Source organism: Mesoplodon mirus (genome assembly GCF_964341445.2).
Source record: "Mesoplodon mirus genome assembly, chromosome: 7".
Lineage (NCBI taxonomy): Eukaryota > Metazoa > Chordata > Mammalia > Artiodactyla > Ziphiidae > Mesoplodon > Mesoplodon mirus.
The window spans coordinates 3,660,351-3,685,291 of NC_138983.1; the positions used below are offsets into that span (position 1 = coordinate 3,660,351).

At 53.5% G+C, this 24,941-nt stretch overlaps 2 protein-coding genes across 2 annotated transcripts in view; both read right to left on the minus strand.

Moving 5' to 3' along the window:
- Nucleotides 1-624: 624 nt before the first annotated feature.
- On the minus strand, nt 625-7,728 carry FADD (Fas associated via death domain). Its single transcript, XM_082629573.1, has 3 exons — nt 7,267-7,728; nt 1,557-5,676; nt 625-1,513 (listed from the first exon to the last, which is right to left on the minus strand). Exons 1-2 carry the CDS (start codon nt 7,550-7,552, stop codon nt 5,327-5,329), a joined length of 636 nt encoding a protein of 211 aa, XP_082485699.1. The 5' UTR covers nt 7,553-7,728; the 3' UTR covers nt 625-1,513; nt 1,557-5,326.
- Nucleotides 7,729-18,564: 10,836 nt separating this feature from the next.
- ANO1 (anoctamin 1) overlaps nt 18,565-24,941 on the minus strand; it is a 165,137-nt gene continuing 158,760 nt past the window's right edge. Inside the window, exons 26-27 of the mRNA XM_082627806.1 lie at nt 21,649-21,754; nt 18,565-19,973 (exon numbers count right to left, since the gene is read on the minus strand). Coding sequence (XP_082483932.1) covers nt 19,725-19,973; nt 21,649-21,754 — 355 coding nt within the window. The 3' untranslated portion in view covers nt 18,565-19,724. The remainder of the gene's footprint in view (nt 19,974-21,648; nt 21,755-24,941) is intronic.

The following is a 24,941-nucleotide window of genomic DNA, read 5'->3' on the forward strand; positions in this document are numbered from 1 at the left end:
TGTGGACGCATGGGTGGGTGCGTGAACGGACCACACATTTCAGAGCTTCCAGAGCCAAGAGGTGTGTGTTCTTGCGCACGTAGCATCAACCCTGCCCAGGGAGGGGACCCTTGGGGTGGCCGGCGGCGATTCAGGGGGTGGGGGAGCCGCCCTAGGGTCCATGGTGGACCTCTTGCTGGGACTAGGCGGCGTGAAGGGCAAATCCTGGGTCTCGGTCACAGCCGGGCACGATGGGCGGAGAGGCAGCCTGGTCCCTGCCCTGGGGCCCCTGGACCTGGTCTTTTATCATCGCAGTTCACTCACCTGCGCAGCGGGCACAGTGAGCCTCTGCTCAGAGAGCCGCTGAGCAGCTCTGGAAGCCACGGTGATGAGGAAGCCGCGCCTGGTGGGGCACGCCCAGGGCAGGAGGGGTCCGCTGTGGGTGGCGGGCATCAGGCGACACTGGGTGTCTGAGCTGGTCCTCAGTCCCCCGGGAGGCTGGCATTTGGGGAGCAAGCTGCATAGGGCCCGGCGCCCCTCCTGTTCCTCACAACGCTGAGCCCCAGGACTTGCCCATGGGGGTCTGGGCACCCTGCAGATGGGTTTCTCCAGCTGTAAGGAGTAACAGGGACTCAGACTCCCAGGGATGGACAAGGTTTTATTTATAATAATGTCACTTCAACACACACATAGGCCGGAGACACGCTTATGCTCCTAGCCCTCGTAACTTACAAAACGCCAATAAAATTCAAATTAGACAGAGAGAAGTCCACGAAACGAATACAATTTAGATTAATAATTAAATGGTTAATGTGAAGGATGATTTTAAAACTTGTGGTAAAATAATACCAACATAAAATTCACTCAGTGTTGTCAACCATCATCCCAACCATCTCGAGAACTTCGTCATCTCCCCAGACAGAAGGTCTGTCCCGTGAAACACGCACTGAAACAAAGTCGCTGCCCGTTCCGAGACTGTCACCAAGCAGGTGTGGGGAAGGGAAGCTTAGCCCTACCTGGTGCCTGGGTGACCAAACGACCCACGTTTTCCGGTTTCCAGCCTTCGCTTGATGAGGACACCGCTGACGCACTGACTCGGCCTCTGTTGCCTGGTGACAACTAATGTGGTTGGTACCCACGTGGGACTCTTGCCACAGTGTATTAACTTAGTCACTGACTTAAGAAACTGAGGGCTTCTTTGACGAAAAAGGGTTTCAATTGCACATTTTCCTTGGAAAAGGGAAGCTTTGCCTAATCCGGCCGATGTACGGTGACCGGCCATTTTCGAATAAGCACACGCGCGACCCTGCGTCACGCTTGCCTGTCTGGTTCCAAAACGCGATGCACACAGGAATCCTGTGGTTAGAAAGCAGTCAGCAAGATGACTCAGAATACGTATCATGGGAAGAAAAACACAAAACTGAAAAATATGTGGAGAGAGCTCGCGGTTTCTAGGAATACAGTCGGGAGTCTGCAGCATGACTATTTCTGGCGGCTGACGAGGCGGCGCAGAAGGGGCAGAGGCGGGGCTGTCCTGAGAAGGGTGGAGCCCCGCTGGGGGGCGGGGCGGGGGCAACGAGAAAGGCTTGCGAGGTAGGGTCCAGAGGAGCCGGTGCTGCTGCGCACGGGAGCGCGAGCCCCAGGGAGGGGGCCGCGGTCTGCGCCGAGGGCAACTAACCGGGCTGTGTCGCCAGGCACGGAACCGGGCACGCGTCGGGGGATGCTGAGGCGGAGGCGCCGTGCGCTGGGCGGAACACCTGCCCCCACCACGCCCACGTCCGAATCCCAGAAATCTGTGATCCGGTCACTTGCATGGCAAGTGTTGCTCCCATGGGTGGGGGGCTGGGACAGGGCACGGAGGCCGAAGGGAGCGGCCAGAACAGGTGCCCTAGAGGCCGCACAAACCAGGAGAGCGCACCGTGGGACCGGCAGCCTCCACTCTGCAGTGCACTTTGGGGGTGGCCGTGGGGTCGCCTGGGAGGAAGAGGAGCGGACGGGAGGCGGGCTAGCCCCCGCCCCAACGGAAGAGTCTGGAGGGGGTGGGGGCCCTGGACAGGGAACCACAGCCCCGGGCGCCCAGGAACAGGGCTGGCCTCGGCGAGGTGGCAGGGGGAGGAGGCCGGGAAGCCTGTGGGCCGGGAGAGGGAGCGACTCTTGTCGAGGAAACACTTGTTCCAATTCTCCTTCGCTGGCCGGGAAATCTCCCGCAAAGCACGTACATGTGGACCCTTCTTTCCCTTCTTCTCAGGGGAAAAAGGATTGAGAGCAGAATGTGGCTCAACTTTCGCTTCCAAGGAAATCACGTGCAGCTTTATCAGAAAAAATTTTATGTGACTGAAAAAAAAAAAGGGATGGTTTTTTTTGGAAAGTTGCTGTGAGAAATCCTTGTCCAAAAATTGCAGCAGCTCACAGCCTACGTGGGGTGTAGCTGACCTGTCCCCAGGGTCACAGCTCTGGTTAGATGTCAACCACATCTGTCCCAGGAGGGGTTATGAGAAGACCCGGAACGGGAACTCCCTGGCGGTCCAGTGCTTAGGACTCTGCGCTTCCACTGCAGGGGGCACGGGTTCAATCCCTGATCAGGGAGCTAAGATCCCGCAAGACGCACAGAGGCCGGGCTCAATGTTCTGAGACCACACAGAGCAGAACAGCCTTTGGCAGACCTCTGGGGCTCTGGGTGACATGTTTGTTTTTAAGGTAAAAATAGGGCCACAGACTTGGCCAAGCACTTCATATTTATCTAATGGCCCCTTTTCAGGAAGGTGGAGCCCCAAGGGACAGAGCCCCTGGTTCACACCCAGGTCAGGCTCGAGAGCCCATGCGGCGCCCTGCTCTCCAGGACACCCCCCCTCACGGTCCACGTTACACCTGGGACTGGTATTTGGCGGACAACTGAAACCGTTACAGAAACAGGGAAAATATGGATAGCATACAGAAAAACTATCGTTCAGAGAACTGCTCTCCAAAATTTGCTGTGTACCTTTCCACTTTTAGGGCCCGTATAGGCATTTGTGCTTTTTCTATACACTTTTTTTTTTGATGTGGACCATTTTTAAAGTCTTTATTGAATTTGTTACAATATTGCTTGTTTTGGTCTTTTGGCTGCGAGGCACGTGGGGTCTTAGCTCCCCGACGCACCCCCTGCATTGGAAGGTGAAGTCTTAACCACTGGACCGCCAGGGAAGTCGCTCTATACACTTTTATTGTGCCTTTTCCTTTTGTGTCACAAAACTGGGGAAATTGTGTGCTTTCTGAGGGCAGGCTGCCTGCTTGCTCAGTCTCACCTCAATGCCTGGCAGCGCAGCTACAGTGGAAGCCTCCTGACCACCGAGGACTGAACAAACGGAGGATTCTACCTGGCCTTGAGCTCCCACCTTCCGGGGCCAGTTTCTTGTGCAAGTTCACCCACCACCAGGCTCTGCAGCTTTGCCCCAGCGGCCCAGAGCCACCACGGCTGGCCCACCTGCAGGGCCTGGGAGGCAGACAGCAGTGCTGGAAGGAGGCGCTTTCTCATCCATCACCTCTTGTGTCCTGGAACTCAGATCTGTGCCTTGGGGGTGAGATTAGGTCATGTGACTGGTCTACTGAGGCTGCTCCAACACCCTCACCACGTGGACCAGAGCAGCTCGCTGAGGGAAGCCTTTGGATGTCAGTGGCCAGGGGGACCAGTGCCTCACCTCACGTGGCACGGAGTCGGCCCAGTGCCGGGTCCCAGGCATTGGAAAATCCTGAGTGCTGTAAGCATGTGTTGTCAAAGCCTCCATGAGAGCACCTGGTGCGACAGAGGGTAGAGGTTCCTTCCAGGTGTGAGAACCGTGTGGGGGGATGCAGGCCAGGGTGCCCAGCACCCTCACATTTCAGTAGCATATGCCATAAACCATAAGAAGATTGGCAGCACCTCTAAAATCTGCCTCTGTTCAAGAAATGTGGACACATTTTCTAGGTCACCTATGTCCCAAAGCGACCCATTAGCCAAGCCACTCTCATTTACTGATGATGATGATGATGATGTGTGTGTTATCCACAGAACTAGCCCTGACCCGAGGTCCTGAAGAGGCAGATGCTCCTGGCAGGTGGGGGAATATTCTGTGCATGAACCGGGCCAGGCCACGCCACTCTGGGGCTGAACTGGCTCAACTCCCAAACTTGTGATGAATTGGTCAACACTCGTGTTCCCGGCCAGGCTTTCGGGGTCAACAGAGTAGGGCCACTTCTGTCTTGTCTGCTGCATGACCCCAGCTCCTAGCAGTGCCTGGCACTAAGTATGTGCCGAAGGCTGGGTCCACAGCCTGGAGGGGAGTGTTGCTAGGATCTCAGCAACCCAAGGTCAAGGCGGCATGGCATGACATCACAAGTAGCTTTCCCAAGGTCACAGCAGGAAGGCGCAAGGCATGAACGCTGGGCTCTCTGCCACTTTATACAATACACAGTAGTGTGTATATGTCAATCCCAATCTCCTAATTCATCCCAGCCCCCGAAACACTCCCCTTGTTAGTGGTCCCTGGAGCTGTTATGAAATGCAGCCACCCTACTCCCAGGTTGGGCCTGTAATAACCTTCAAGGGACACTGAAATCGACTACAGTGGGACTTCTGAGAGCACGTAAAATGAAATCATCATCAATGGGATGAGAAAATTCTTTGTAATGTGGAGGTTTCCTTTGTAAAGGCCCTGATTCAATAGGGTTACCTGAGAAGCAGGAAGAAAGATTACTTCTTAAAATCACAGGCTCCAGCTCCCTTGCCAACTCTGTTATCAGAAAGATAGTGGTTTTGACACAAAATAGTAACACACTGTGGAATCACAGGAATCATACTTCTCTGAACTAGCATCTGCCCAGCCCTGTGTCCACATTTTCTAAGCACCTCACAGGCATCGCCTCACCCCTATGCCACCTGCCCTGGGAGACGGGTCTACACCACCAGCCTCGAAGCCTTTGGCAACCATGGGGATGGCAGAAGGAGCCAGCGGTTCCAAGCACGGGCTCCAGAGCTGGACAGCACTGGCCACCAGCCCAGCCCCCCCATTACTACTGACTTGCCTCCAGTTCGACTCTGCGCTTCCTCACTTGGACAACGACCAGGTTTATAACCCTAACCACCATCTTTTATAGGTCCCTCCTACGTGTTGGATGTGGCCCGCAATGTCCTCTGGTAGGAACTCGTTTAATGGGGATGAAAGCATCTCCCTCTGAGGCTGATCACAGTGCCCAGAGCCCGCGCGGGCCCTCACCCGGCTCCCTGCCGGGTCTTCACGCGCTGGCACGGATGGGACATGGTTAACCGCGGTGGAGGGAACCGAAGTTCAGAGTGGGTAGATGCCTTTGGTCCTGGAGAAAAGCAGCTGGGTCATCGAGAGGCCCCCGAGGCGGGCGAGTCTGAGTCCCAGGACTCAGAGAGGGACACAGGATCCCCAGTCTCGCTCTGGAGGGCCCGGGCCCGCTGACCCTCCTCGATGAGGTCTGCCACCAGGTTCAGCCGGCAGGCCCTGAGCGCCCTCACCAGGTGGGACACGGCCGCATCGTCCCGCCTGCTGTTCTTCCAGACTCTCAGCGACTCCCTCACCTGTTCTGCCAGGTTCCGGGGATACTTCTCCTCAATGGCTTCAATCTTGGCGTCAGACACTCTGAGGTGACGAGCCAGCTTCCTCCAGTCCTTCCCCACGTTATCACAGATGATGTCAAACGCTGCCCGCAGGTCTGGGGAGGGAAAGAACACAACGACCGACCAGAGATTACGGGAGCTCTTTAGGAGACAGGTTACCCCACACTCCCTTATGGGCTCCTCGGTGCTGCCCCAAGGGCTGGGTACCAAGAGGTCCTCCTGCAGAGGCCAAGCCTGCCCCGGCTAACCACACCCTGAAACACTACCCAAGAGGCGTGGCCTGCTCTGAAGACTTCCCGGTTGGGGTTGGGGTGTGTTGTAACGGAGATACCTACTCAGGACAGGGAGATGGAGCTGCTCCCCCATCTCACCCTACAGTGGGTTGAATGGTGGCCCCTAAAAAGTATGTCCACATCACACCCCTGGAACCGTGAATGTTAACTTATTTGGAAAAGGGCCTTTGTAGACGAGATTAAGTTGACGATCTTGAGATGAGGGGATCATCCTGGATTACCCAGGTGAGCCCTAAATCCAGTGACAAGACCACGTGCCATGGAGGCAGAGACTGGAGCGATGCGGGCACAAGCCAAGAACGCCTGGAGTCGCCAGAAACCAGAAGAGGCATGAAGGCTCCTCCCCGAGAGCTTTCAGAGGGAGCATGGCCTACTGACACCCTGATTTGACTACTGGACCGAGAACTGTAAGAGCATCAAATTCTGTTGCTTTAGGCCACCAAGATACGGTAATTTGTGCGCCAGCCCTGAACACCCCGATTCTTATTTTGGAAGATGTCCTGACTGACACCTGTCCTCCGTCTCTGGCTACTATGTCCTCATCTGCTGAAAAGTCACTACTGAGATCAGCATGACAGACTACAAAAGGCTGTTTCTGGACGGGGGCAGGGAGAAGAGGAAGGACAATATGCTTCTTGGAAGGCTCCTGCAAAGTTGCATCTTCAGCTACAAACCCCTGATATGCTGTCAGCCTGTGTGCCAACTCCTCCAGTTCTGTGAGGTGGGCACCTGCGTTACTGACCACTTGTACAGAAGACGAAATGGAGACACAGGAAGGTAGGTGTTAAGTTATTTCTTAGATCACACAGCTAGACAATGGCAGAGCCAGGACCACACCTTGATGGCCCATTGTGCAAAAACTGTCCCTTATCAACCAACCCGTACCTGCTGTGACGCTTCTGGTGTACTTCCACTCCACCCGGGAGGTTAGCAATGTCCTTTCCTTTCGGGTAATCTCTAACTTACCCGGAGGGAGGGGGGAGGTGGAGAAAATACTGAGGCTGGGGGATGGGTGTCCATGCTCTGCAACTTAGGCTGTTAACTTCTGTGCACTGTGGTTCTCCCATTTGCAAAGTGGGTATATTACCCGTCTCCCAGGGCTGTTTAGAGAAAACCCACGCAAACCGAACCCGGAAAAGGTTAGGCGCCCGGGAGATCGAAACTGCTGCAGCTGACCCTGCCTCCCCCGGCGCCCCCCAGTCCTCAGGCCCCCTCCCCCCACCCCGGCTCCTCCGGCACGGTCTCGCCCGCCCCCCCAATCCTCAGGCCCGTGCCCCCGCCTGGCTCCTCCGGCGCGGCTCCGCCTGACCCCCAGACCTCAAGCCCCCGCCCCCACCTCACTCCTCGGGCGCGGCCCCGCCTGACCCCCAGACCTCAGGCCCCCGCCCCCACCTCGCTCCTCCGGCGCGGCCCCGACCGCCGCGCCCGCCTCGAAGTCTTCCAGGCGCCGCAATAGGTCCTGGCGCCGCAGGGAGACGAGCAGCTCGCGGAGCAGCACGGTGTTCTCGGGGCTCATCTCGTTCTGCTCCAGCAGCACGGAGAAGAGGTCCAGGCCACTCTGCACGCGCTCCAGCTTCCTCTTGCCTACGCGGCTCTGACACAGGAACTTGAGCTCGGTCAGCTCGCTGCTCGACAGGCCGGCCGACACTGAGTGCAGCAGCACCAGGAACGGGTCCATGGCGGCGGGCACGGCGGGGCCCGGCCCCCCTCTGGCTTCCCCCGGCCCGGCCCGCCGCCCGCTCTCTGGCCGCGCCCCCGCAGACACGGCCCGCGTCTCCTCTAGCGCCCCGCGCCCCTCGGCCGAGCGTCGGAGGTTCCCACTTCCAGCGTCTGATGTCCCCTCACCGGAAGTCTCCCTTGGGCCGCTTTCTCTCGCGAGAACTGCCGGGGCTCGCGCATGCGCCCCGAGTCCAACAGTAGCCATTTCCGCCCGGGGTGGGGGCGTGGCTTGCGGCCGCCGCCAGGAGGCGCACCAGACAAGCTGACGGCGGTGGGATTGGGGCGACCTCTGCGCCTGCGCCCTGACGTCCTTCTCCCTCTGGGTGGGGGCCTGCGGCCGTGGGTGTCCCGACGCTCCGGGCGCGGGCTGTGTGTTCTGTGGAAAGTTGAACTGCGGATGCCGATAATAAATGCATTTATTTATTAACATTTGTGAAAATGAATGTCCTTTAGTGACCTCTGGAGATCTGTGTGCAGAAAAGACTATTCAGAGTTTTATTTAGTTTTAAAAGATTAATAACTACTTGATTTTTTAAGGTTATCCTCATTATTTTTCTGAATGCTTATTAGCGTTTACTGACGCCTACTGTGTACCATGCAGTAGGTTTTGGAGACAAATCGGGAACAAAGTGCCAAAGGCATCGCCTGCCCGGAGCTTACAGCATCGGGACACAAGGTTACCTAACACAGATAAGGAAGTGCAGGAAAGCCAGAAGTTAATGCGAGTCGCGGCCAAGAGGATAGGGGGATGGGGAGTGTGGAGGTGGGGCGGCGCACGTTGAGAGGGCGGGGTCCCAAGGTGCAGGTGCACGTGCCAGGTGTGAGGCGCCAGGTGTGTAGGCTTGGGGGGAAGAGGGCGGGGCCACAGCAAGAGCAGAAGCAAAGAGGAGGGCGGAGCTTGCAGGAGCAGAGCCGGGGAGGAAGGGGGTGGTCAGCGAGGGGAGGGGGCGAATTAGGAGGAGCCAGCTAAGAACGCGGCTTTACTGTCCCGGAGACCCTGCAGAGGGTGAGTGGAAGAGTGAAGCCATCTGAGTTACCTAGAGGAAAAAAAAAAAGTATATATATATATATATGTATGTATGTATATATATATATAATTGAGATATAATTCACATTCTCTACAACTCACGCTTTTAAAGTGTACATCTCAGTGGGTTTTAGTATATTCATAAGGTTGTGCAATCCCCATCATTAGCTACTTTTAGTTTCATCTCGCCCATGTAGAAACCTGGTACTCATTATTAATCACTTCCTTTCCCTCGCTCTTTCTCCAGCCCCTGGCAACCACTAATTTACTTCTGTCTCTCTGGATTTGACTGTTCTGGACATTTCATGTAAGTGGAACCATACACTTTTGTGCTTGGCTTCTTTAACTGAGTGTAACATCTTCAAGGTTCATCCTTGTAGCCTGTGACAATGCTTCTTTCCTTTTTATGGGTCAGTAGTATTCCATTGTACGGATAGACCACATTTTTGTATTCAGGCATCAGTGGATGGATCTTTCAGTTTTTTCTGCTTTTTGGCCATTATGAATATAATAAATCCCCTACGTAGGAACCTTCAAGTTGCGAACTTTCAAAGATGCGAACGTGGAACTTACTAATGAAGACCTGATGGAATTGGAGGCCCAGAGAAAGGACAAAGAGAGACAAGAGGAAGAACAAGTAACTGAAGAACCAAAGAGATTCATGATGCAGGAAATGCCAAGGGGATTTTCTTTTTTCTTTTTTTTTTTTTTGCTGTACGCGGGCCTCTCACTGTTGTGGCCTCTCCCGTTGTGGAGCACAGGCTCCGGACGCGCAGGCTCAGCGGCCATGGCTCACGGGCCCAGCCGCTCCGCGGCATGTGGGATCTTCCCAGACCGGGGCACGAACCCACGTCGCCTGCATCGGCAGGCGGACTCTCAACCACTGCGCCACCAGGGAAGCCCTCTGAGTTACATTTTTATAGAATCACTGGGTAGAACCCAGGAGACTCCACCGTAATCCAGATGAGAGGTGCAGCCTTCTTTTGATTTTGGGCTGTATGTAAACGAGAGGCACTGAGGATGCTTGTAAGGTCTGAGAGATGGAGCGTCCATTGGCTGACCTGAGGAGGGTGTGGGTGGGGCTGAGGCAGGAGATAGACGGGCCCCAGTTTAGACATTTACAACTAACCTCCTGTTTACGCTTTAAAAATAAAGATAATAACAGGAACAGGATAAGCAGCTGGACTTTGTCTCCTGTGGACGCTTCAAGGGAATGGGAACGGCAGAAACAGAGAGGGGCTGAGCCATGCTGGCATTAAAGACAAAGAGACCACATGGTTCTCATTCTTGGGGCCAAGGAGACCCCCTCCCAGACTATGCTTGTGCAGAAAGGTTAAAGGGAGGGGGCGCTAGACCATAATATGTTCTGTTAACCTCTCAGAGACCCTTGCACTGGAATCCATCTAAAAGATGCATGTGCTAAAAGATGCATGTGCACACAGGGGAGGGCACTGAGTCAGACCAGATATGGACTCAGAGCCAGACAAAGCAAGATGATTGGCCAGAGGAAACCTAGAAGAACTTCCCCCCATATAGTTTAAACCACCCCCCAAAGCACACGCCTCTCTCTCTCTCTCTCTCTCTCAGCCTGCCTGTGCTTTCTATTCTTCTCTCCTAATAAACACTTTACTTGCCTCACGACTTTTCATCTGTTTGCTGATTCTTTCTTCAAAGCAGATGAGAGCCAGGGCCCGGCTCCTAGCCAGTAGTCCCTGGTGGTCTAGTGGTTAGAATTCGGTGCTTTCACTGCTGTGTTCCGGGTTCAATTCCCAGGGAACTGAGATCCCACTTCAAGCTGCTGCTCACTGTGGTCGCTCACAGCCACCTGAGATCAGGGTGAGTTTGGGGGAGGACCTAGTAGAGATGTTGGCTGGATAGTGGGATGTGTGGACCAGGGTTCGGAACAGAGATCTGGGCAGGAAATGTGAAGTTGGGAGTATCCTGCAGATAGATGGTGTTTGTGATGGTTAATCTTATGTGTCAACTTGACTAGGCTAAGGGGTGGCTGGATAGCTGGTAAAACATTATTTCTGGGTGCGTCTGTGGGGTGTTTCTGGCAGAATTTAGCGTTTGAGTTGACTAACAAAAGCAGATGGCCTTCCCCAATTTGGGTGGCATCATCCAAACAGAACGAAAAGGCAGAGGAAGGGAGAATTCGCTCTCTCTGCTTGAGCACCATTGCCCCCCTTCCCTCCCCCCCAGTTTTCAGGGCTTTAGACTCAGACTGAATCACACACCAGCTTTCCTGGTTTCCAGCTTGCAGATGGCAGACTCTGGGACTTCTTGGCTTCTGTCACTGTAAGTGAGCCAATCTTACAATAAACCTTCTCATTTATCTCTGTATATCCTATTGGTTCTGTTTCTCTTGAGAATCTTGACGAATACAGTATTTAGATCACCCACAGAATGAGGTCACCAATGGAGGGAGAGGAGAAAGAAAAGAGGACCAAGGTCTGAGGCCAGAGGGCAGCTACTGTAAGGGAGACACGGAGGGGCCAGGGAGGAGGCTGGCGTGGGAGGGTTAAACCACATCCCCATCCGCTGGATCCCCAACCCTGCTGCCACATTTCTTGGTCCCCTGCACGTGGCATCTCCTGACATTACTACACATTTTGCTTCTTGCTCTGTTTTTTGCCTGTCACCCCTGCAGAACACTGCAGAAGCGCCCTGCAGAAGCACCCAGAACACTGGCTGGCACTTCATAGGAGCTCACAAAATATTTCTGACTGAATGAATCTTGTACAAGGCTTGGTTAATCTGAATCTCCATTAACACAATTATTCCTGCGTCTGACCCACTTCCTCGCAGTTTGTAGCCTATCTTTTTATCCTCTTTACATGATCTTTCACAGAGCAAAAATTTTAACTTTTGATGAGGTCCAGTTCATCAAATTTTCCTTTTATGGATTTGATGGTTATAAGGCTATTCAAACTGTCTATTTCATCTTAATTGAGTTTTGGTAGTTTGTGCAGTTTTGAGGAATTTGTCCATCTTTCTAAGCCTTAGACTTTATGAGCATGGTGATTTGTAGTATTCCCTTATTTTATGTCTCAGTCCATTTTGTGCTGCTCTAGAAAATTACCATAGACTGGGTGGCTTATACACAACAGAAATTGATTTCTCATGGTTCTGGAGCCTGGATATCTGTGATCAGGGTGCTAGCAGGGTCGCATTCTGGTGAGGGCGTATTCCAGAGTGCAGACTCTGAGTTCTCATTGTAGCCTCACATGGAGAAGAACAGAGAGGGAAGCAAGTTCTCTCCAGACTCTTAAGGGCACTAATTCCATTATGGGGGCCCCATCTTTAAACACTATCACAAGGGGGGAGGGTAGAGTTTCAACATATGAATTTTGGGGGAACACATTCAGTCTGTAACATTATCCTTTTTTTTGTGGTACGTGGGCCTCTCACTGTTGTGGCCTCTCCCGCTGCGGAGCACAGGCTCCGGATGCGCAGGCTCAGCGGCCATGGCTCACGGGCCCAGCCTCTCCGCGGCATGTGGGATCTTCCCAGACCGGGGCACGAACCCGCGTCCCCTGCATCGGCAGGCGTACTCTCAACCACTGCACCACCAGGGAAGCGCAACATTATCCTTTTAATGGCTATGAGACCTATAATGAACCCTCAATTTCATTCCTGAAATTGGTGATTTGTGGCTTCTCTCTTTAAGTTTCTCTGTCTTGCTAGAGGTTTATTGATTTTATTTATTTGTAATGAACCAGCTTTTTGTTTCAATGATTTTTCTCTACCCCCCCCCACACTTTTTATTTCATTTTTTTTTTTGCTTGTCTTGGCTATTTTATTTCCCTCTCCTTGCTTTGGATTTATTTTGCTCTTTTTTTCTTCTAGTTTGTTGAGGTAGACACATAGGCTATTTATTTCTAAGGTAAGCATTTAGTTTTATGGATTTTCCTTTCAACATGACTTTAGCTTTGTCCCACAAATTTTGATATGCTGTGTTTTCATTTTCATTCATTTCTATGTATTGTTATTTCCTCTGGGACTTTCTCTTTGACCCATGGATTATTTGGAAGTATGCTGTGTAACGTACATGTGTTTAGAGATTTTCCTTGTTGTCTTTCTGTCATTGATTCCTAGTTTGATTCCCTTATGGTAGAGAACACACTCTGGATGGTTTCAATTCTTTTAAACTTGTTGAGCTTGTTTTAGGGCCCAGTATGTGGTCTGTCTTGGTAAGTGTTCCCTGGGTTCTTGAGAGAAAAAAAGGGTGCTCTGTTGTCATTGGGTGGCATGTCTATAGATGTCAAATAAGTCCTGGAACACCCCCACCCCAGCCCGCCCCAGGCTCCTTCTCATGCCTTCAAGTATTCTGATAGAAGTTCTGCCCACCTAAAGGATTTCTCTTCACCGCTGTCCCTCAGGGATGCCTCAGAGAGGGGCTGTAGTGCTACAACCGTCCACTTTCAGGGGGTGCCTGTGTATCATGTAGAACCCTCCATAAACCAGGCCTGAGTGTTCTCTTCCTCTGTCAACTGATCATAGGGAACTCCCTGTGAAGCTACAGGTGAACATGAGTGTACAACTGTCTGTTTGAGTCCCTGCTTTAAATTCTTTTGTTTATATATCCAGAAGTGGAATTGCTGGATCGTACGATCATTCTGTGTTTAATTTTTTTGAAAAACCATCGAAGTGTTTCCCGTAGCAGCTGCACCATTTTACATTCCTAACAGCAATGCACAAGGGTTCCAATTTCTCCACAGCCTCACCAACTCTTATTATTTTGTGTTTTTTGGATAATAGACTTCTTAATGGGTGTGCAGTGGTGTCTCGTGGGTTTGATTTGCATTTCCCTGATCACCATCTTGAGCATCTTGAGTATCTTTTCATGTGCTTATTGCCCATTTGTATGTCTTCTCTGGAGAAATGCCTATTCAAGGCCTCTGCGCACTTTTAACTGGGTTGCTTGTCTTTTTGTTGCTCAGTTGAAGGGGATCCTTTTATATTCCGAATATAAACCCCTAATTAGAAACATGGTTTGCAAATTTTCTCCTATTTTGTGAATTGCTGTTTCACTGTTGATTGGGTATCCTTCGATGCAAAAAATTCTTAAATTTTGATGAAGTCCAGTTTATATGTTTTCCTTTCACTTGACATTGTCTCTTTAAAAAAATAAAAGAGAAGCCCGCGCACCACAACGAAGAGTAGCCCCAGCTTGCTGCAACTAGATAAAGCCCACGCACAGCAACGAAGACCCAGTGCAGCCAAAAATAAATAAAATGTAAAAAAAAAAGAAAGAAAATGCATCTTTTGCCTGTTTCATGGATGAACATTGGTCTTTATTCATGAAGACGGTGAACAGAGTTACTTTCCTTTCTTTTTCTCCTGTGTCATCTCAGTGTGCTCCGGGCTCTTTCTTTTTCTGTTTGTTTTGGTTTTTCTCATTCCTTTCGAAGTCTCTCCTTAGATATTTGGGGATTCTGGGCTTTGCTTGGGGGTAGTTAGTTTTTTCCAAAAAAAACCCCAAAAAAACCCTCCTTCCTGGGGGCAGGGGTACATGGTGGACAGGACAATGGCCCCCAAGGTGTCCAATCCCAATTCCCAGACCTTGTGAACGAGTTAGTTTACATGGCAGGAGTGACTTTGCAGGTGTGATGAAGATGAAGGACTTTGAGATGGGGTGATCATCTTGGGTTATCCCAGGGACCCCACCCATCACGGTCCTCATGAGCGGAGAGCTGGAGAGACAGCCGCGGGAGAAGGGCTGGCCACCATGGCTGGCCTGGAGATGGCGGGAGGGGCCCAGCCCTGCCCACACCTTCCTCTTAGTCCAGTGAGACTTGTGTCAGACATCTGGCCCACGGAACTGTAAGGTAGTACGTTGGTGTTTTAAGCCACTGGGTTCGTGGTCATCTGCCCCGGCCACAAAGAGAAAACCTACACAGGCCCCACATGCTGGGTCTCTTTCTTTCCTAAGGGCAGTTCCCACAGACAGCCAGCAGGAGGCGGCAACCACCCACAAGCAAAACCAGACAAACACTCCTGCTGAGGTCAGGATAGCCATCAGGCCAGGGTGACAGCTGGGTGAGGAGGGGTGACCAGAGGGGAGCACCAAGGGAAGCTTCTTGGGTGCTGTAACATTCTGAGTCCTGACTACAGAGGTGTGTGATTTCTGGGGAAATTGATTGTATACTCAAGATCTGTGTAGTTTTCTGTATGTTATACTTCAATAAAAAATGTTGGGGGAGAGAGAGATGAGGGGGAGGGGGCGGGGGTGTGTGGAGAGGGGACAGCAGTCATGGACACACTAAATAAATTACCTGGAAGAGCTTAGGAAATCAGACCTTAGTATGTACAAGGTTGCCTTTTTCCCAGGGGTGCATTCTGACAGGCTCTTGGCAGGGGCAATGTCCACCAGCCCTTCTGAGCAAACCAGGCTTAAAATGCTTGTGCTGAGCCAAGTCGGTGTCTCTGGGCATCAGGTGTATCTTTGCTACAGGCTTCTCTGAAAAAGGCTGTGAGTGAGCAGGGGGTGGGCTACTTGCTGTGGGCATATCTGTGGTCCAGAAGGCACCACACCTTACCTCCCATGGGCCCCTTACCTCCTCCACCACCATCCCTGTCAGCTTGACTCAGGTCCACTTGGCTCAAAGGCAGAAAGGCCTAGTCATCAGTCTTTTTACCATCCATCCATCCATTCAAATGTCCATCCACCCATCCATGTAACTACCCAACCATCCAACCATTCACCCATCCACCCATCCACTCATCCATCCATCCATCCATCCATTCAAATGTCCATCCATCCATCCATCCATCCATTCACCCATCCACTCATCCACTCATCCATCCATGCAAATGTCCATCCATCCATCCATCCACCTTTCCTTTCTCCCTCCCTCCCTCCCATATCCATCCATCCACCCATCCATCCATCCATCCATCCATCCATCCATCCATCCCTCACTCACTCACTTATTCATTCATTCAGCACTTTCTGGTGACTTCTCCATGCCTGGCACTATGTCAGTGCTGCTTCCTGGCCTCTTTTCTGGCAAGTGTTAGCATTTCTCTACTTTACTGTGGCTCTTACAAAACATGGATGGGTGAATGAGTGTTGCCGAAGTGCGGGGCACACACCACCTGTGGTGGGGGGCACGGGAACCTGCAGGTGAAAGTGTGTGTGTGCTGGGGATGTGGGTGCCAGGGCCAGGGGCTCTGAGTGCAGCCTTGGGGCGGGGACAGCCCTGTCTCAGGCACACACCTTGGCCAAGCTCAGTTCCAGGGAAGCCCACAGCTGGTCCTGGATCCCAGGAAAGGGACCAGGCCTGCGGCTTGTCTCGAAGGACCAGTGACTCCAGGGGCTGCAGTCTCAGCCACCCCCTCAGCCAGTGGGAGAGTGGGGAGAGGGGCCGTGATAGTCAGAAAGGACACGCACCTTCTAAAGAAGAAGGGCCACCACCGGTCCCCAGTCAAGTGCAAGAACGTGACATGGTGAAAAATACAGCTGTGTCATCAGATGGCGTGATTTCTCAAAAGAACATACAAATCTGGATTTCTATGTGTATGTACCGGGTTTTTATATATTAAATTAACTAAAAAAATTTAACAAGCACTGAACCTATCAAACAGAGGTATCTTGGGCTGATTGCAGCTCACAGCAGCCTCCACCTTCAAGAGAGCTGCTGAGTCCCCATAAGAGATGCTGGCAGGAGCGCCCCCGGCCCCAGACCTCAGGCCCCCTGCAGGTCCTGGCCCTTCACTGTCCGTGCTTGGGGCCCAGCCCTGCCCAGCTCCCGCCACACCACTCCAGGGACCAGAAGCAGAAACTGTTCAGTGCTGGGTGCCAGGGGCCTGGGTCCAAGGGATGGCTGTGTAGCCAGCTTGCTGTGTGACCGGAGCAGAGCCCTGACCCTCTCTGGGCTTCACTGTGTCCATCTGTGAAATAATGGCACCATCTGACCCGCTCATCTCTGGGGGGTCCTTTCGCTGCCAGATCCCAGGTCTTTGTGATGTTAATCTGTTGGCTTTCTTCCACCCACCTCTACCACCCTCGTCCGAGTCCCATTATTGCTCATCTGAATTTCTGCAACTCTCCTCTGTGGCTCCCCACCCCACTGCAGGGTCCATCCAAAGCCACCAAGACCTCAAAATGTGAATCAGGTCCATCACTGCGCTGGTTAAGACCGCTGGACCCTGCCGTGGACTTACCACCAAGCTTGAGGTCCTCACTAAGCCAGGGGCTGGTACGAGTGGGTCCCCGATTCCTGCCGCCTCCTGCCCCATCTCTGGCCACCTCCCCACCGTGTCTCCCCTCCAGACATGATGGACTTCTTGCTGCTCCTCCAACTCACCCGGCATACTGCTGCCTCAGGGCCTTTGCACATGCACTCTGCTGCCTGAACCATCCTGCCTTCCTCCAGGGTTTTACATTCTGGCTCCTCCTTGTTCAGACTCCAGGGACCTCCCTGCCCAGCTCGGTCACTCTGAGTGACTCTCAGTCACACCCCTGTTTTATTTTCATCAGCACCTCTTCCTTCCTTTGAGATGATCTGGTGCTGGGTTCATTGTCTTGTTCAGCCTCTGATGCCCACTGCAAGAGGTCATCCCCTGAGGGAAGGGGCTGTGTCTGCCTTGCTCACGGCTTTATCCTGAACGTTGCCTGGATGGATCTCTCTAAGGGGTGCCAAGGAGCCCCGTGATCTTGGGCAAGTCACTTCCCCACTCTGAGACTGTTCGCTCATGTACTCACTGGGGCCAAAGATCCTCCCCCTGGGAGGACCCATGAAAGGGGAGGGCTTCCGGCGATGCTGGCCCTGGGAGCCACCCTCATCAGGACTAAGGAAGAGGTTCCAAAGCTTTAGAAGGAACTTTTACTTTTTAATTTATTTTATGGCCGCCTTGCACAGCATGTGGGATCTTAGTTCCCCGACCAGGGACGGAACCCACACCCCCTGCAGTGGAAGCGCAGAGTCTTAACCACTGGACCGCCAGCAAATTCCCCAGGACATTCTTGACTGAGCAGCAGCCAGGGCCTCGTGAGCTTGGGTTTGCTGAGACTTCCCTGGGGACACAGCAGCACAAGGGGCGCCCGAGGCCCTCCCTGGCCCTGCAGGTGTGCGGGTTGAGGCCTTGCTGACGTGTGAGTGCGAAAGATAGTCTTTCAGGAAATGATGGTGATTATCGGTAATGAATTAAAGAAAAAGTGCCCCCACTTGCCCAGATGAAAGCACTGGCAACCCTGGGATGGTCCCAGAAAGGTTTTGGGGAAGTTTTAGGTCCACAAAATCCAAAATACTAAAAACTCTGTCGGGTTGCGGGCACCAGGGGTTGGGATTTGGGTATCGTGGAAGAGGCTGCTGGGAAGGTGTGACCACAATTCCCCCCTCCCCGGCGCACATACGTGTACAGGCATGCACACACACAGACAAAACACAGAAATGCATATGCACGCAAACCACACACGTGTGCACACACAGACACACACACCCATGCACATACTCGTGGACAGACAACGTCCCAGGAACATCCTGAACGAGCCATGTGTCTGGGGCTGAGGATGTGGAGGCTTATGAGTCCCTGCACATTTGCAGGTCCAACCATGGGGCTCTGGGGTTGGCCCCTCGAGTTTCCTGGGGCAAAAGTCACGCGGACAGCGTTTGAGAGGAAGGTGTCACGTATGCAAATTTATTCAGACGAGCGTTCAGCCAAGGTCCTCTGTGGATTTGTGTACATTCACTTTTTAAAAAAAAGAATGGTTTCCATAAAAGGATTTTTGGTAATCACCTCATTTTTAATACAATGTTTATATACAAAAAAACCCCATTTCAAACCACTTACTGTACAAGAGAAAGTAGAAGCATCAGATTGCATGACTTTAGCAAATAACAAAAGTCTGCTACACCTACGGACTTCCCCCCTAGTTGACAGCTCACAGGAATGTCAGCATCTCACCGACCACACGTTCAAGACAGACACGTTTCCCTTCGGTGAAACATTTCTTTTATGTTTCTCTGGGTGCTTGAGAAATTTCAGATCATTGGTTAGTATAATGGCTGCAAACTGAGATCATTCTTATCAGCTACGAGATTTGTTTGCACAAGCTTTTAAAATGATAATAGTCCAACAGTAACATTCCTGTAAGTAAAAATATAGAGAAGTGTTACCAAAATAGAAGCCTTTATTAATAAAAATCTTTGGTATTAACAGTATTTTAAATTCCTCTCAATGATATTTGGTTAGCTAATAAAATAAAAGCCTTTGAGCTACAGAGAAAAAACCCTTACATCCACTGTAGAATTGATTTTTTAAAAAACCCAATAAATATTCTGAAGCTGCAAAAGTACCCCCCAGAAGCCTTAAGACTTCTTGCAACCCTGAAGCCGTCTGCAGAAATGCCTCAGAGGTCATAATCCCTCACCGCCCGTTTTTCTGTCACCCTGAGGTGGGGGAGGCATGTGGCTGCTGGTGGGACCCCAGAGGTGCCGGTTGGTGCTCATTCAGGACACCTGCACCCCGCTAGTTCTCCAAGAGGAAATTCAGAGCTTCCTGGCCCTCTGAGTGGACGGTGCCAGGGCACCTCTCTTTCTGACCAGTGTCTCAGTTTCTGAATCCAGGGAAGGAAAAGGTGATGAAAAATCTCACTTCTTCAACCTAGAGACAGGTGATGTCTTTTGGAACTGGTGTCAGCATCGTTTATTCCTTCTCCACTACTCTGTTTGCCCTCAAATCTCGCACCAGCTTTTGTCTCATGCCTTGGAATACCACCTCGCCTCTCTTAAGGCATCGGGAGGATTAAAGAAGATGTCTTCTGGGGGCTGCTTCTCACCGCTAACGGCCAAGGAGACCCCAGACTCCAAGCATCGCTGCCGCAAAGTGCCTGCATCCGCTGTGTATCACCCTGTCCCCATTAATCATTCTGATTAACCTTGAATACTAAAGATAACAGAATTCCCTGCCTAATGGTCTTGTGCAAAAACAAGAAAAAAAAAAAAACAAACAGAAAAAGACGGGGAAATGTTGTCCTATCAGAAGAAAGTGGTCTTCCAGGCTTGCCACAAACCCAGGAGCCACTGGGCCAGGGGGTTGTGAGAAGTCGCCTGCCCCGGGAGAGGGTGCGCGTGTCGTCGACGGGGATGCCCAGCAGCTACAGGGCGCCCCCGGGGAAGTCGGGGCTGTCCGGTGGGGCAGGGGGGCTGGGGCTGTGGTTGCTGAAGGGCTCCGCTTTCTTCCGGTCCTTCTCCATCCACGTGTCCAGCAGCTGCTGCTTGCCCTGCTCCTCCCTCATGAAGAGCTCCACCATGAGGAGCTTCTCCTTGTGCATCTGCTGGCTGATGTCCTTGGGGATGTCAGGGATGACCCAGTCCACAAAGTCGCTCATGAACATGACCAGGTTCTGGAAGGAGAGTCAGCATCAGGGGGTGGGAAGGAGGACCCGGGAGGCACTCCCACTTCCACCTGCACCCCAGCTGGCAGTGCCTTGTCCCGTCGCACCCCGGCCCCGGGACCTCAGACACACCTGGACTTCCCAGGCCTCGGTTTCCCGGAAGGTATAAATGAAACAGGAAACCAGCCAGGGGGGGCCTCCGGGGGCCGACTTTCTTGAAAGAATCTGAGCTCAGTAAATAGGAAATGTCTCTGAGTGATTTTGAATCTCTTGGCTGGGAGGCTTAAGAAATGATCTGATGGGTTACACATCACCAAATACAACAAGTGTTAAGGCTTTAAGGGAAAATAGTCAAAATACAAAGAGCCCAGAAACGCAGGGAGCTTAAACTGTCTCTGATGATTCCGCAGGCCATACTGTCATTTGTAAGGTCTCCCGGGATCACCCTGAACGTTTGCCGCCTCCCTGGATGCATTTCTGCTCCATAGGGTGCAAATGAGTGGGCTTTTACGGACAAACGGAAATCTCTGGTTTTTAAACTTCCGTCTGACCGGCGCTTGTTAGTGCGTATGGCTGAGTGAGTCACCTTGTCATGGAAGGTGCTGGTGCTCCCCCCATCCACCATCACCTTTCTGGGTTAACGCTCCAAGCCCCCAGTTGTGGTGGGTGCTGGCCACTACGGCTCACAGAGGCTCGTCTCCAGGGAACCATCCCCCCAGTCTCCCTGTTCCCAGCCTGGATGGCTGCAGCCAATGACTGGCCAGGTGGGCAGACTAAAGGCCCTCTTTTGCATCAAGGTGGGCCCACGTGTGTGGTGGGTTTCATGCTCCAGCCCAGACCCCCTCCCAGCTGAGCTCCGTGCCCCCAGCCCCTTGCAGGGCCTTCCCTCAATGACCGGCCTGCACCAGAATCCTTGGGTCAGGCTCTGCTTCTAGGGAACTGGGCCCCAGACACTAGTTCTGGCTCCAGAGGGTTATGGAAAGCTGGCGGACAAGGCAGTGGGGCCTCGGGGGCCGGAAGCCCTGCCAGGGGCCACACTGTGTAGAAGGGGCAGGGCTGGGGCTTGAACCCAGTTCCTGGATTCCAGGTTCTGGGAGCCACACAGGAGGGCAACCCCAGCATGGCCTCCCCGGCTGGGACCTCAGGGCCGCGTGCATCAGCTACTCCCCAGTCTGGGGTCCTGTCCACTGGGAATCGCTCGGGCCTCAGAGTTAGCCCCACTCCCCAGAGACTGGGCCAGGCGAGGCCAGGTCCCCTGCCTGCTGCGGGGGGCAGGGGGGCGCTGGGGTCAGCTGGGAGCCCACTGCCCTCCTGTCCCTGCCAGCCCTGTCCACCGGGGCGTGTCTCCTGCTGCACAGTGACAGGGGACACTGAGGTGGGTCCCTCCCAGGTCTCCTTCAATAAAGACGCCTTGCATTTAACTAAACCTGCATTCCCTGAACGACCTCAGTCCTTCCGGCACACCCCTCCCGCCTTCCTTTAACTGAGGAGGGTCTGGGACCTGTCCTTGCCCAGGGCCTGGGGTCACCAGTACTCCCCACCCTTGGGTACCCAGGGCAAGTCCTCCAGCCTCCGAGCCCCCGACGCTGGCCAGCTCCTGTCCTCCTGACCCTGTTCTGGGCATAGAGCACCTCCTCGGTGCCTCAATTCCCAAACCTTCTGGAAGCAGACAGGGCCCTCGCACCTGGAAAACGATGACAAAGGCCAGCCGGGCGGCCAGGACGGCCCAGAAGTCCTTGGAGATGTCGTACTTGTGTTCCGACCATGGTGGTTCCCGGTAATCTTTGTACCTGCAAAATGGAGGTGGGTCTTTGAGAGGAACTGGGGTCTGGCCGCACCGAGGGGCTTGTGAGTGTCAGGAAAGCCTGAGTCGGACCCTGGGCCAACTGTAGGGCAGCACCCTCCCGGGAGGAACAGGCCCCCCTCCAGCCCACTCACACGCCCAGGGAGTCTCCCCATGTTGGAGGGGGTGCCAGCACCCACGTGGGCTGGGCAGGCCAGAGGGGCATCCCCATAAGTTCAGCTGTGGGCCCATAGAAAGAGGCTCTGGGACCATCTGGTCCAGGGTTCCAAACTGTTGAAGGCAGTGGAGCCCATTTTCCCAAAAGAAATCCCAGCTGAGACTCTGGCAGGTCACACAAGGCAAGTGGGGCCTCCCTGGTTGAAGAGGGGTGGGGTCCCTAAGCCTAGAACCTCAACCCAACCCCCATCATCCACAAAACTCCAGGCAGGGTTCCCTGAAATCCAGTTCTCCAGTCTCGACCCTCTCTGTCAGGGAAACTATTGGAAAAAATGAAACGTTTTCTCAAAGTAGCCCTTGTACGACGTTAACCAGACAGTTGGTGTGGTCAGGGCACCAGGGAACTGTCCCCAGGCCCACCCTGCCCCACGGGGCCCAGCGCCCGAGGGGCATGTCTCTCCCTCTCCCAACTGTTAGCTCCTTATCTCCGTGTAATAAATACCAGCCCACCCCTCTTCTCATCCTTCCAGACATTGCCCACGAGCGCCTGATGGGAGACAAGTCTGCTTACTTCCCTGGCTCCCACGGTCCCACCTCTGTCCCTCGTGCAGCGGGAGTGGTGGGTGCCTCCTGGGCTTCAGGTCTGCCTTTTTCTCAGAGGCCCAGAGATGCCTGACGTGAGGCAGAGTGACGATGAGAACCCGGGTTCTGTCCCCACCAACCGCCCCCAAATTTGGGGGATGCTTGGTTTTAACGGGGCTGACCCCCTGTGTGGGAAAAGCTTCCCTAAAGCTGTGTGAGGAAGCCATGGCCGGGGCGGCTTCTAGGTGCTGGGCTGCAGGTGTGCCCTGCTGGTTACTGAAAAGCTGAGGCCCAGCTGGGGAGACCAGGAGAGGAGGCACCTAGCTGTGTGGGCACAGGCCTCGCATAGACCCACAGCCAGCTCCCGCCTTGCTGTGCGTCCCTGCACCATTGATTGGCCTCTCTGGGCCTCGGTCTGGCATTCCCTCACTTAGTCACGTCGCAAGTATTTATTGAGCAGCTACTGCATGCCCCTGCATTCCAGGGGCAGAGCTTGTGGGGGGCACAGACAGGGCCCCTCATCCACAGAGCTTTGTGTCTGAGGGAGCTGGATGGGAGCCTCGGAGGGCCTGTTCAGAGCTAAGCTGCCAACCCCAGAGATAGGACTGGGCTGGGAACACACCCTCTGGTGCCAGATGCTGAACCACGCAGAAGATGCACCACCTGATCTCCGATGGGAACAGGCATGCCCTGTTCTCCCAGCGTCAGAAGCCATACACATTTTCTCTTCCCTCTTCTTTCTGTTCTCAAGGCCAGCTGCATCAGGATGCTGGGAAATGTGTTTGGGTCACCTGGCAAACTCCTATGCATCCCTCAAAGCCCACTTACATAAGAACTGTCCAGATGCCAACCCCCACCACCTGCACTGAGCTCTATCGGAGATGATCTTACAGTTTTCCTTGCTTTGCTCTTGTGCTAAGCCTGCCAGCTCTCCCTGGGGAGAATAATAATGCCCTCTCTGGGGCTGCTGTGAGCATTCAGTGAGACCATGTCTGTTTCAGTGCAGGAATAAATGGTAGCCAGCAGTGGTCACAGCACTCAGCTCTGCTAAGCTGCCTCTCCCATACCTGCTGCCCCAGGCTGGGCTGGGTGCTGCTCCTCCCACAGCCCACTCCTCTGGGAGGCGGCTTGACAGGGGAGCGGCCGGCAGCACGGAGCTCACGGCACCTACAGTACTGAATGGTGGGCAATGGTTGGGTGGGCCTGGCTAAAGCCCGAGTCCCAGGGAGCGGAGTGGACTGGCCCATGGCCTTCCTTCTCTGTGGGGGTAAAAGTAACAAGGGTCTCACTTAAAAGCCAGGCCTCTGCTCTGTCTCCTCGGCCTCCCCCTGCGTGGCCAGGACTCCTGACCGATGCATGCATGGGGAGCTGCTTCCGGGGGCTGGATGCCCGATGCCCGATTCTTAACCAGGAGACACCAGCACTGACATTTCTGAGGGAATTTATAATAAAATGTCCACCTATATCCCGGCCTTCTTTGCTCTAAATCATTCTTCCTCTAAAATTCATTTGGAGTTAAATAGGTCGGCCTGAGTGTGTTCTTGGCGTGGGATCTTCAAACAAAGCGAGAGAAGTGCAGTGCTGGCTGAGAAGCGGCAGGGGTCCTGGGCCGGAAGCTTGGGGGTCTCTGGGGCCCGTGCCTGCGGAGGATGGGGAGGAAGGGACCTTGAGTCCCTGCCCTTGACCCCCAGCTCTCCAGGCAGACCCTGCCCGAGGCGACCACGCGGGGGGTTGAAGCAGATCACCTGGGCCTTTCCTGTGATGTACGTGCTCACATGCACGTGCCTTGAAACATGCGGTGGGTGGGATTCTGAAAAGCGGGAAGCATGTCGTGTTGCATGTTTGTGTATCACCTGCCCTTTCTCGTTGGCAGGCCTGGCTGTACCGGGTCCCAGAGTAGGTGTGGTCCCTGCCCTGACACAGAACACACGGCACGTCGTGTAATTTCTTTCATCACTCGGGGTCAGCCGGGCACATCTTCTGTTGCAAAGCCGTCAGTAGTACCTATGCTGGATAGGTCTGCCTGCCTGTTCCAATGACCGCACGCGGTGCTGTTTTTCCATTTCTTGGGCCAGTTTTTGTTTTTTTTTTGCAAGCAGCCACATGCCACTGCTTGTTGCCGTCAGCACCCTGGACCCTGGTGGTCTCCTCCGCTTCCTGCTACTAGGGAAGGGGTATGAAGACAGACAGGTAAACTTGATAGAACTATGGGCAAAGTAAGAGTAAACAGCCTTGGGGTAAATCATCCGCCCTACGCAGAAAGGGCTGCGCGTCATCGCGTGGGCTTTGTGACACGTGTTCTGGCCCTTGCAGTCTTTCGTGTTCTGAATCTCAGCTGGGCTGCAGGCGGTTCGGACTGCCAACAGATGCTGAGCGTGCCCCACTCTGCCTCCCCGGTCTCAGCCTCACGGCAAAGCCCGTGGCCAATCACTCCA